General features: G+C 43.0%; 1 protein-coding gene across 2 annotated transcripts in view; it reads left to right on the top strand.

Moving 5' to 3' along the window:
- Positions 1-2,904: 2,904 nt before the first annotated feature.
- LOC122559551 (sorting and assembly machinery component 50 homolog) overlaps positions 2,905-12,843 on the top strand; it is a 46,765-nt gene continuing 36,826 nt past the window's right edge. The window contains exons 1-3 of one of the 2 annotated variants that reach the window (XM_043709206.2): positions 2,905-3,035; positions 8,538-8,648; positions 11,660-11,761. In XM_043709206.2, coding sequence (XP_043565141.1) covers positions 3,015-3,035; positions 8,538-8,648; positions 11,660-11,761 — 234 coding nt within the window. In that variant the 5' untranslated portion in view covers positions 2,905-3,014. The remainder of the gene's footprint in view (positions 3,036-8,537; positions 8,649-11,659; positions 11,762-12,843) is intronic. The other variant, XM_087997398.1, reaches the window with a different exon arrangement.

The raw sequence follows: 12,843 nt of genomic DNA, 5'->3' as shown, positions 1-12,843 counted from the left end.
AAAAACTGAGCCAAAGACATAGTAACTATATACTAGAAGAAATAATCAAAATTGAATATGTACAGCATTTACCTTAAGGGTAATTGGCTATATGGAGAACAGCACCCATGTTACTGTGAACAAGAATTTGATTCTTATATTTCAATAACAGCAATATGCATTATTTGCCAGCATTCTTTAAAAGTTTGTAAAATTTGAAAATGTGTAATTTTTTAATGAAAATAAATGATTGAATGCTTAGTTATTAAGGTTGGAAGAATTTTCAATTATGTACCAGAATATCATGTTCCAACAATCCTGAAAAATGCCATATTCAAATTTTATTACTTTTGATTTTACATTGCTGTCCAAAAGATAGTAACTATCTTGATCAGTAAGCACCTCTGTTAATATATATTGTTCTGTTTGAAAAATTGACAAAAACATCAACATAAATAGGGCAGGTGACTCATTTAGGTATAAGAATGTGCATTTCCAAAAACCAATGCATCGAACATCAGAACTAACAAAATTTCTAATAAAACATTTCATCAGGACCAGAAACACTAAGACAATTGATACACATCTCTTGAACATTAAATAGAAAGAATGATCACAAATAATGAACATTTGCATGGAAAAAAGTTATTTTCAATGAGTGATCAATCCAGTGCCAGGCACAGAACTTTCAGCATCAAACCTTTGGAAAGAATGAAGGCTGGAGAAGTGGGAATTCAGTTATTTGAACAACCTGGAGAAGCTGGTATTATTTTGTTCAGAACAGAGAAAGTTAGTATTCTAATTTATGAAGTTTCAATACAATAGAAGCAGATTCAATAATGGTTTTCAAAAGTGAACACTGGAAATACTTGGAAATCACATCAGAGTGCTTGAAGAGTGGATTCAATGGAAATCTTACAAAGGGCTGGTGTCAGGTCCTGGGGTTTCAAGAAGTTTGAAAATTTGCTACTTTGCACATATCTCGAGATGGTAATAAATGTATTACTCAGATCTTAGCATCTGATTTGGATTGTTACATTGAGAAGCAGGGTACATGTAAGTATGTGTGTACAATATAGTTTCGAGATCATATCTCTTAAAATACTCAGCTCTTCCCTTGAAGCTTTTTCCTGCCTGCTTGACACTCTATTTACATTACTGAAAAACATGAGAACTTCCATTTCGCTGGGAAGCTTCCAGTCAATCAACATCCAGCAACCTGCTCTGAAAACAATACTCAATTTGTGATAAATTGCACACATCTGTAGAGACCAACCACGATATTCTAATTTAAGCTGTATCTTTTGAATAAATAATCAAATTGCCCTATCTTCTAATGTTATCGAATCATTTTTTATTAAAATCCAAGATCTGGAACTGCATCTGTACACAAAGTAATTTTTCTCCTGTGGAATGTTGCTGAACAAAGAGACCTTGGAGTGCAGGTTTATAGTTCCTTGAAAGTGGAGTTGCAGGCAGATAGGATAGAGTTGCAATTCTGGTCTCCCTCCAATAAGAAGGACATTGTGAAACTTGAAAGGTTCAGAAAAGATTTACAAGGATGTTGCCAGGTTTGGAGGATTTGAGCTTTCGGGAGAGGTTGAATAGGCTGGGGCTGTTTTCCCTGGAGTGTCAGAGCCTGAGGGGTAACCTTATAAAGGTATATAACATCATGAGGGACATGGGTAGGGTAAATATGGGGAGGGGTGGCACGGCGGCTCAATGGTTAGCACTGCTACCTCACAGCACCAAGGTCCCGGGTTTGATTCCTGCACATTCTGTGTCTGCGTGGGTTTCCTCCCACAATCCAAAGATGTGCAGTTCAGGTGAATTGGCCATGCTAAATTGTCCATAGTGTTAGGTGCATTTGTAGGGGAATGGATCTGGGTGGATTACTCTTCAGAGGATTGGCGTGGACTTGTTGGCTGAAGGACCTGTTTCCATACTGTAGGGAATCTAATCTAAAATAGACAAGATATTTTTCCAATGTAGGGGAATCCAGAAGTAGAGTGCATAGGTTTAAGATAAGAGGGGAAGGATGTAAGAGGGACCAGAGGGTGGTGTGTGTATGGAATGAGATGCCAGAGGAAGTGATGGAGGCTGGTACAATTACAATATTTGTTGTGGTTCTGTTCGCCGAGCTGGAAATTTTTGTTGCAAACGTTTCGTCCCCAGTCTAGGTGACATCCTCAGTGCGTGGGAGCCTCCTGTGAAGCGCTTCTGTGGTGTTTCCTCCGGCATTTATAGTGGCCTGTTCCTGCCGCTTCCGGTTGTCAGTTTCAGCTATCTGTTGTAGTGGCCGGTATATTGGGTCCAGGTCGATGGAGTTTGTGGATGAGTGCCATGCTTCTAGGAATTCCCTGGCTGTTCTTTGTTTGGCTTGCCCTATAATGGTAGTGTTGTCCCATTACAATTACAATATTTAAAAGGCATCTGAATGGGTATATGAATAGGAAGGGTTTAGAGGAATATCTGGTCAGCATAGATGAGTTGGACCATAGGGTCTATTTCCTATAGGACTGTACATCTCTATGACTCTAACTGGGCCATACGGAGGCATGTCTGTTAGTTTTATTTTGATTTGATTTATTGTTGTCACATTTACCTAACTCCAGTGAAAAGTAGAGGCACACTATATTCCAGAGATAAAGTCCGAAGCTCCTTTCCTGGGATAGCATTCGATGAAGGATCAACGCTCCAAAGCCCCAGTGTCTTCAGATAAACCCGTTGGACTCTAAACTGGTGTAAGGGTGATTTTTGACCTTGGGATAGCATCAACCGCGGGCCGCGTGGCCGCCTCTAGCGAGAAGGTTCCGCCGACAGTTGATTGACGGCTTCCTTCAACTTGTGATTGGTCCGTGTCGCGGCCCCGCCCTCTCGCTGCCACCCAGTCAGCGGGCGCGCTGGCCCGGTCACGTGCTGTGTGCTGACGGCGGCGGCGTCCTTGCTGTCGGTCTCGGACCGTGTGACGATCGGGGGTCACCAGGTAGAACCCGGCGGCGAGGAGGAAACAGCGGCCCCGGCTCTTAGTGACCATGGGCACTGTCCACGCTCGGGTAAGGACAGGCTAATGATCCGAGATCCCCGCGGGGATATCCTCTCAGCACTCGAGCCCCCCTAACCTTCCTCCCCAAAGTGGCTGGGCCCTCTCCGGGATCAGCTTATGGATCTGTCCAAGTGTTTTCCCAGTGAGTCGCTCAGCCTCACCTGCACTTACTGCTGCCACTAGCATCCTGACTGGGAACAATTGACAATTTTCCCTCGGATATTGAGGAGAAGCGTTATGTTTCTTCGCTGTTCATTCCTGGGATGTGGTTGGCAACCCATAATTGAGGAGGTGGTGATGTGTTCGACCACTTGGCGTGGTGTGAGTGCAGTGCCCTTTCCTCAAACAGTTTGATGCAACTGGGTAACTTGCTAGGTAGGTCATTTCAGAGGGTAGTTAGGAGTCAACTACTTTGCTCACTTTTATAGGTCTGTTTCACGAGTTTGTATGACTTTAGGCTTCTTGTCACCTTGCTGCTGCTGACCTTTCTTTGTGGTTCAAGGGTGTAGAAAGGGTGACATTGATCATTTACTAATTGATTGCAATGCTTCTGTTAGATTGAATATTGAATACTACAAACAAATGCGTGTCAATGGTATGGGCTGTGTATACGAGTCTAACCGTAGAGAGATTTTTGAGTTTTAATGTGTCCCTACACCTGTCCAAATGCACAATGAGTGTATGTCATCATTCTTTTGACTTGAGCTGTAGTGGTGCTTTCACAGGTCAAGTGGTGAACTACATGTCGCAGAATATCTTGCTTCAGCCCAGCTCTTTTGCTGTGTAATTTTTTAAAAAGTTAACGCTTGAGATGTTGACATTGATTGGTCTCTATGCCAGTGGAAGTGTTGAAACGGAGAGGTTTTTGAATTTTTAGACCATCAGGATGCATAAAATACTTGACACATTTTTCTTTTGATGTGTAGTCTCTGTAGTTATCACAACAAATCTATAAGCCAATTTATAAATCTGTTGTAAGGTCCTGCAGACCACAAAGGAGATAAGAGACCAGTTAAACTTTCTTTGGTGTTAGAGGATGCACATCAGCCAGGATACTTGATGAAATCTCTAGCTTTCTCCAGGTATGGAACACAAGATACGCCTAGCAGTCAAGTCCTCAAATTGGATTTGTGCACCTTGAACGTCTGCCAGAGATAAGAATGATGAAGTTTGATTGATAAGCTTTTTCTCCTGCCACTTTTGGGAGAACGTTACCAACTCTCCTGACAGTTGGGTAATGTGGAATGGAAATATGTTGCACACTTGTTAGGTTAAATGGACTATTTCTGTGCTCTTGGTGCCATCTTATAGACATGCTACCTAGGTACAGGATGCTTAAGTATGTGTTACAGAATTGAGTAACTCATTAATAAAAGCTCAGCATAAGAATAAAGGATAAAGAAGTTTTCTTTTTAAAATGTACTCACACTTTAGTCTTTTAACTAAGTCCATGCTGGCTTTCAGACCGCCGAGCCAAGTGTCTAGGAGATGCTGGGCATCAATCAATAGACAATAGACAATAGGTGCAGGAGTAGGCCATTCAGCCCTTCGAGCCTGCACCGCCATTCAACATGATCATAGTTGATCATTCCTAATCAGTATCCTGTACCTGCCTTATCTCCATAACCCTTGATTCCACTGTCTTTGAGAGCGCTATCCAACTCTTTCTAAATGAATCCAGAAACTGGGCCTCCACTGCCCTCTGGGGAAGAGCATTCCACACAGCCACCACTCTCTGGGTGAAGAGCTCTATCTAACTCTTTCTTAAATGAATCCAGAGACTGGGCCTCCACTGCCCTCTGGGGCAGAGCATTCCACACAGCCACCACTCTCTGGGTGCATGCAGTCCTCAAGGAACTCACTGCTGTCCCCGTGCTGGCTTCCGCTCTGCTCTGCTTATCTCTGGGACTCCCCAAAACGTGTTGCCCCCATGCTGGGTTGGCCTGGGGCTTGTCTTCAAAGCTCACCTGGAGTCGCTGCCTCCCATGGTGGCCTCACCTGGGACTCGCCTGGACTCGCTACTTCCATGTTGGCCTGGCCTAGGCCTAGCTTGTGGGATTCACCAGGACTTGCCGCTGCCACTCCAGCCTGTCCTGGGCCTCTCACCCGTCACTCGCCTGAGCTTGCTGCCTCCGTGTGGCCCCTCCAGGGCAACTGACTGCCCACTTGGCAACTACATGCAAGAACAAACCCCCATTGCTATCTCTGTTGTATCCAGACCATGCGTTACACATAAATAAGAAATAACAAGCTGGGAACCAATAGGTTTCATGCACATTGTATTGTATTCACATTTTATATTGTGAACTCACTTGTGAGGGATGTATGTGACCTGATCATAAGACTTAGGACCAGAAGTAGGCCATTCAACTCATCGCTGAAAATGTGTTGCTGGAAAAGAGCAGCAGGTCAGGCAGCATCCAGGGAACAGGAGAATCGACGTTTCGGGCATAAGCCCTTCTTCAGGAATGAGGAAAGTTTGTCCAGCAGGCTAAGATAAAAGGTAGGGAGGAGGGACTTGGGGGAGGGGCGTTGGAAATGTGATAGGTGGAAAGAGGTCAAGGTGAGGGTGATAGGTCAGACTGGGGTGGGGGCGGAGAGGTCAGGAAGAAGATTGCAGGTTAGGAAGGCGGTGCTGAATTCGATGGATTTGACTGAGACAAGGTGGGAGGAGGGGAAATGAGGAAACTGGTGAAATCAGAGTTCATCCCTTGTGGTTGGAGGGTTCCGAGGCGGAAGATGAGGCGCTCTTCCTCCAACCGTCGTGTTGTTGTGGTCTGGCTATGGAGGAGTCCAAAGACCTGCATATCCTTGGTAGAGTGGGAGGGGGAGTTGAAGTGTTGAGCCACAGGGTGGTTGGGTTGGTTGGTCCGGGTGTCCCAGAGGTGTTCTCTGAAACGCTCCGCAAGTAGGCGGCCTGTCTCCCCAATATAGAGGAGGCTACATCGGGTGCAGAGGATGCAATAGATGATGTGTGTGGAGGTGCAGGTGAATCTGTGGCGGATATGGAAGTTTTCTTTGGGGCCTTGGAGGGAGGTGAGGGGGGAGGTGTGGGCGCAAGTCTTGCACCTCCTGCGGTTGCAGGGGAAGGTGCCAGGAGTGGAGGTTGGGTTGGTGGGGGGTGTGGATCTGACAAGGGAGTCACGGAGGGAGTGGTCTTTACGGAATGCTGATAGGGGAGGGGAGGGAAATATATCCTTGGTGGTGGGATCCGTTTGGAGGTGGCGGAAATGACGGCGGATGATGCGCTGTACATGGAGATTGGTGGAGTGATAGGTGAGGACCAGTGGGGTTCTGTCTTGGTGGCGGTTGGAGGGGCGGGGCTCAAGGGCGGAGGAGCGGGAAGTGGAAGAGATGCGGTGGAGGGCATCGTCGACCATGTCGGGGGGGAAATTGCAGTCCTTGAAGAAGGAGGCCATCTGGGTTGTACGTTTTTGGAACTAGTCCTCCTGGGAGCAGATGTGGCAGAGTTGAAGGAATTGGGAGAATGGGATGGCGTTTTTACAGGGGGCAGGGTGGGAGGAGGTGTAGTCTTGCGCCCTCACCTCCCTCCAAGGCCCCAAAGTAAACTTCCATATCCACCACAGATTCACCTGCACCTCCACACACATCATCTGTTGCATCCTCTGCACCCGATGTGGCCTCCTCTATATTGGGGAGACAGGCCGCCTACTTGCGGAGCGTTTCAGAGAACACCTCTGGGACACCCGGACCAACCAACCCAACCACCCTGTGGCTCAACACTTCAACTCCCCCTCCCACTCTACCAAGGATATGCAGGTCTTTGGACTCCTCCATAGCCAGACCACAACAACACGACGGTTGGAGGAAGAGCGCCTCCATCTTCCGCCTAGGAACCCTCCAACCACAAGGGATGAACTCTGATTTCACCAGTTTCCTCATTTCCCCTCCTCCCACCTTGTCTCAGTCAAATCCATCGAATTCAGCACCGCCTTCCTAACCTGCAATCTTCTTCCTGACCTCTCCGCCCCATCCCATTCTGACCTATCAACCTCACCTTGACCTCTTTCCACCTATCACATTTCCGACGCCCCTCCCCCAAGTCCCTCCTCCCTACCTTTTATCTTAGCCTGCTGGACAAACTTTCCTCATTCCTGAAGAAGGGCTTATGCCCGAAACGTCGATTCTCCTGTTCCCTGGATGCTGCCTAACCTGCTGCGCTTTTCCAGCAACACATTTTCAGCTCTGATCTCCAGACCTCACTTTCTCCATTCAACTCATCATCTGCTTTGGCATTCAGTGAGATCATGATTGATCTGATATGCCTCAACTTCCCTTTCCTGCCTTTCCCGATGACCTTGATTCCCTAACTGATTAAAAATCTCTCTATCTCAGCCTTGAATGTACTGAACAACCCAGCCTTAGCAGCCCTCTGTGATAAATAATTCCATGGATTTGGAGCCCTTTGAGAGAGAAAACTCCTTCACATCTGTATCTTAAATGTGCAATCCCTTTTTTTTGAGGTTATACCCTCTGGTTCTCAACTCTCCCAGGGGAATCAGAACTTTCCACATGTACTCAAAGTCCATGAAAAATCTTCTATGTTTCTAGAAGGTTTACTCTCATTGCAAAGAGTGCAGGCACAATCTACTTAACCTTTCCTCATAAAGCATAATCTTTCATCCATACTGGTATCAATCTAGTGAACCTGCTGTGAACTGTCTCCAATGCCATTTTACTTTTCATTTGACAAAATGCCCAAAATGCTTCACAGTATTCCGGTTGTGGCTAGTACCTCATACAGTTTGAGCAAAACCTCCCTTTTATTGTTTCAATCCCTTTGAAATAAAGGTCAATATTCCATTTGCTTTCCCTATTTTCCCGTTGAACTTAGGTGCTAGCATTTTGTGATTCACATGATCCTCCTCACGTTTATTCTGTACCTTGAGTTCAAAGCTGCTGCATTTCCCAAAATACCATGATTGGTTTTGTTTTACCTTTGAATAAAATGTATGCCTTAAAATCTCAAACAGTTTCACCATTGAAATGTATGTTACTTGTCAGCAGTCTTTAACAATATGCTCATTATGTCTGGCATTTACACTTTCACTGTGTGTTCTCAGACCTGCGCCTTCTCTACCCAATGAGAAACCCAGTGAACATTTGGGGAAAAAAATACATTTTGCATAATTGATCATATGTTTTAAGATCTTTCCCTTATTATTAACATTTTAGACATGAACTGATTATAGATCCATTGTCATTATTGCTGGCTCATGCTTCCTAGAAATGCGTACTTTTATTTTTCCAGACCCTTTTGGTCTAGGGAACTATTTTGAGCATTAGATCTAACAAGACCAAATTATTTTATTCATTGAATCTCGATGTGCGCAGCACAGACTAAGGGTAAGAAGCAAACTACTGGTATTGAAGTTTTTAAGAGTTGTGTTTGACCCATTTGACTTCATTTTTTTTTCCATGTTACTGTATCTAGCAAGTATGCATTTAGAACACTAGAGAATAAAAGAGAAATATATACAATATCTTTCAGAGCTTGGAGCCTCTTCCAGTGAGTGGACCGAATTTATCACCTTCAGTGGATGAACTGGAAACAGTTGAAGTGGAACCTGAAACCAAACAAGAGGTTCTAGAAAATAAAAGGGTGAGAAACTTTTTTTTAAAATCTTTTGCTTTAGTTAAAACAGCTTTGGTTATGACCATATGTTGTGAGATTTTGTCTGTGTTTTCACTCAGCTAGCAATGTCTGCTGTGTGCTAAAGGACAGACGAGTGATAACGTGGTGAGTTATTCAAATAAATCACAAGATGAAGCAAGTTGTGAAACTCACCTAGAATATAAGTTGGGAGTCTTGGTCTGCAGAGCACTGGAAGCAAAAAGCCCTGGGTTGATTCATGGAGAAAATAGTCTGAGAAATCAGCACTTCAAGTCACCAATCAACCTAGTGGTTTGAAACAAAAACACATTGCTGCCATAACTCAGAAGGTCCAGCAATATCTATGGAGTGAAGACAAAGTCCAGTGACTCTTCTTGACAACTATCCTGATGGTATTTTTGCTGTTTCTATAGCCTTTCAGCATTGTTTGTAATGCCTGAGAGATTCAGGCAATTGTACCTTTAAACCTAGACTTTTTTTCTTGCTAACAGCTTGTCAAGCCTGCATGATAGATGCATGCTAGATATTCTGAACCACATACAAAATGTTGGATTTATTTTTGTTAAATGACTTTGAGTTAGCTATTGCTAGTTAAATTCTAAAATGACAAGCTAATCAATATAGTTTATTGATTTTTGAAATTTACCGCTTCAGTTTCTGTGTCTGTGGGCAATTCAGTTTTTATTATGACCTCAAGTTGACGCTTGTTAGATTCTCAAAGTCCCAGAAGATGGGAAAATTGCCATTGTTACACCTACATTGACAAAAGAAAGGACATAGAAATGAGGTAACAAGAAGCCAGTTAGCTTCATGTCTGTTATTGGGAAAATGTTATAGTCTATCATGAAGGATGTAAGAGCACAGCATTTATAAATGCAAGTTATGATCAAGTAGAGTCAGAATGGAAAATCATGCTTGACAAATTTACTAGAAACTTTTGAGGAGGTATCCAGCTGGATAGATAAGTGAAGCGATGGATGTGATTTCTTTTGATTTTTAGATGGCTACTTAACAAGGTAAGAGCCCCATGTTGGTGGAGATAATGGTTTATCATGACTAGAGGATTAGCTAATTAACATACAGAGTTGATGAATTTTCAGGATACTAACTGTAACTAGTTTTCTGCCTAAGAATCGGTGCTAGGGTAACAATTGTTTAAAATATATATCAGTGATTTGAATGAGAGAAGTAAATGTACTCTCGCTAACTTTGTGGATGACACAAAGATAGGTTGGAAGGCAAGTGGTGAGGGTGACACAGTCCGCAAAGGGCTGTAGACATGTTCAATGAGTGGGCAAAAAACTTGACAGTTGGAATATTGTATGGGGAAATGTGAGGCTAGGTACTTTGTCAGGAAGAATAGAGGAACTGAATATTATTTGAATTGAAAAACACTGTAAAACGTAAAAGAGCGGAGGAATTTGGGAGTCCTTGTCCATGAATCGCAATCTGGGATCAGAAGGCACAATCTCAGAAAAAGGGATCGCACTTTTAAGACACAGTTGAGAGGGAAGTTCTTCTTGCAGAGCTTAGTGAATCTGTAGAATTCTTGATCTTAGATGACTTTTGAGACTGAAACATTAGGTCAGTTGAGGCTGACATAAAGGGATTTTTAATCAGTAAAGGAATCAAGGGTTGTTGGGAAAAGGCAGAAAAGTTGAGTTGAGGATTATCAGATGAGCCATGATCTCATTGAATGGTGGAGCAGACTCGATCTACCAAATGGCTTACTTCTGCTCCTACATTGTATGGTTTTATTCTGGAAGCGAATACTGATGCAGCATGGAATTAATTCCGGTGTTTGTTTCAGAAGGAGTTGTTTTCCCTCTTGCTCATCACTTCATCAGATTTTCTAATGTGTTTCAGGCAATGAGCTATACATTTGGAGTATCATAACTTTCAGCCTTTTCTGTTTGGTACAAAGTTCCACTGTTTGCCGATCTTTATTTTTATTCTAAATCCCCTTTTGGAATTGCTCTGTCCTCATTCTCATATTTGCACTTTTTTACATGAATTTATTTACTTATGCATGACTATAACAATGTTGAACGAACTTGTATTCTAATTGTTCAGAATTGTAGTACTTAAAGTATGCAGAACTATGTATCTGAATTGACAGTTAGTATAAATTTCAAATCTAGGTCAGAAGCCTCCTTTTAAACAGTATCTCTTTAGCATCAGATCTTACATCAAAACCATGCAGCTAGGTTGTGATTAACAAAGCAGAAATATGTGGTTTAAATATAGAGTTTCCCAGCTATAATACTGTATTGATTCTGCTTGAAGAACCCAAGATTATGTCTTAAAATGGAAGAAACTGTCTGAATTTCACGTGTACTTTAAAACTTTAGCTCAAACTCTTTAACTATCCGACTGACTTCTAATCACTTTTTGACTTCTGTTATTGTGTTGATAATCTGTATATGGGACTTCTTAATGACTTGTCATTTTCTCCATTCGCGAAGCTGTATATTGTAACATTCAAAGTGTAATGTGGAGTTTCCTTGTTTTGACCCAGAAATGGGGAAGACTGTATGTGTTCAGAGAACCCCATGCACCTTCCACCATTGTTGCCACTGCTATCAGATCCAGCCAATCAAATTTTAACTGTAGTATATGACAGGTATTCACATTGCTCAGTTGAGTATCTGGTAACAGTGATTTAATTTAATTTGGTTTCAGTACTGGGTATTATTACTGGCACATGTATCAATATTAAATACATGTTAAATCACTTAGAGAACGTCATTCTTTCCAATCCACTGATACGTTCTAAATTCCTGAATTTAGTCAAGACTGTCTGATTGGATTTCTTGGTTAATCCTTGGTCTTTTTTTTCTTGCTAAGCCCTATTAAATAAATTTTATTGTACGTCATGTTTGGGTTCTGCTCGAGGGAATTAGCTTTTTAAAGTTGAATTTATACATGCCTATTTTAAGTTTAGAAGAATTCTCAATTTGAAATACTTGTCAGGTCATAAACTCTTTTTCCCATTCTAGGTGGTAGTTCAGCACGTGCACATTGATGGAATTAGCAGAACTAAAGATGATCTCCTAATATATGAAATTGCTGATGTATTCAAAGCTAAAAACCTCATTGAGGTAAGTATATATAAAAAAGCTAGTAGAACAAATTTACAACAGTATTAGAGTGTTCCAGGGCCCATTCCATAAACATGTTAGTCAAATTGTAGGAGAAATAATTTGCATTTCAATTGGGAGGAAAATCCCAGGGCTAATTAATGGAGAAGAATGCATAAGACACAAGAAGTGCATAAAATATCATTGGACTATGTTTGTCTTCACTATGGCTTCGAGATACTGTTGAGCTATTTCTTTCATGTACAATTTTAACTTTTCTCCTGCTCAACAGCTGTAAATTCCCAGCCCTGCAAGGTGATTCATATTTTACATTCTGTGTCTGCCCATTCTTCCAAATAATCATTTGTTTTTCTAATCCAAAGCCCTAGCCCTCTTTCAAATCTTCTGTCTTGTGATAGTTTCTCTCAATGCAGTCATCTGTTTCGTTAATAAAGATGAAGAGCAACTGTCCTAATGTCATTGTTATAGAAACCAATCTGCTAATAGAATGATTACGAAGGAAGATTTTCGCTTCCCCAGTCCCCAACGCCTTATTTTCACCATGGACATCCAGTCCCTGTACACCTCCATCCCCCATCACGAAGGTTTGTCTCCGCCTGCTCCTGCCCCACCGAACTCATCTCCGCATACCTTGACACCGTCCTGTCCCCCTTAGTCCAAGAACTCCCCACCTACGTTCGGGACACCACCCATGCCCTCCACCTGCTCCATGATTTTCGCTTCCCCGGTCCCCAACGCCTTATTTTCACCATGGACATCCAGTCCCTGTACACCTCCATCCCCCATCACGAAGGAGTCAAAGCCCTCCGCTTCTTTCTTTCCCGCCGTACCGACCAGTACCCTTCCACTGACACCCTCCTTCGACTGACTGAACTGGTCCTCACCCTGAACAACTTCTCTTTACAATCCTTCCACTTCCTCCAAACGAAAGGAGTAGCCATGGGCACCCGCATGGGCCCCAGCTATGCCTGCCTCTTCGTAGGATATGTGGAACAATCCATCTTCCGCAACTACACTGGCCCCATCCCCTACCTTTTCCTCCGCTACATCGATGACTGTATCGGCGCCGCCTCGTGCTCCCA

Source organism: Chiloscyllium plagiosum, unplaced genomic scaffold (assembly GCF_037043375.1).
Source record: "Chiloscyllium plagiosum isolate Xiang-an unplaced genomic scaffold, Cpla_swu_hap1 HiC_scaffold_19, whole genome shotgun sequence".
NCBI classification, from domain to species: Eukaryota; Metazoa; Chordata; class Chondrichthyes; order Orectolobiformes; family Hemiscylliidae; genus Chiloscyllium; species Chiloscyllium plagiosum.
This window is presented reverse-complemented; position numbering and strand designations above follow the sequence as displayed.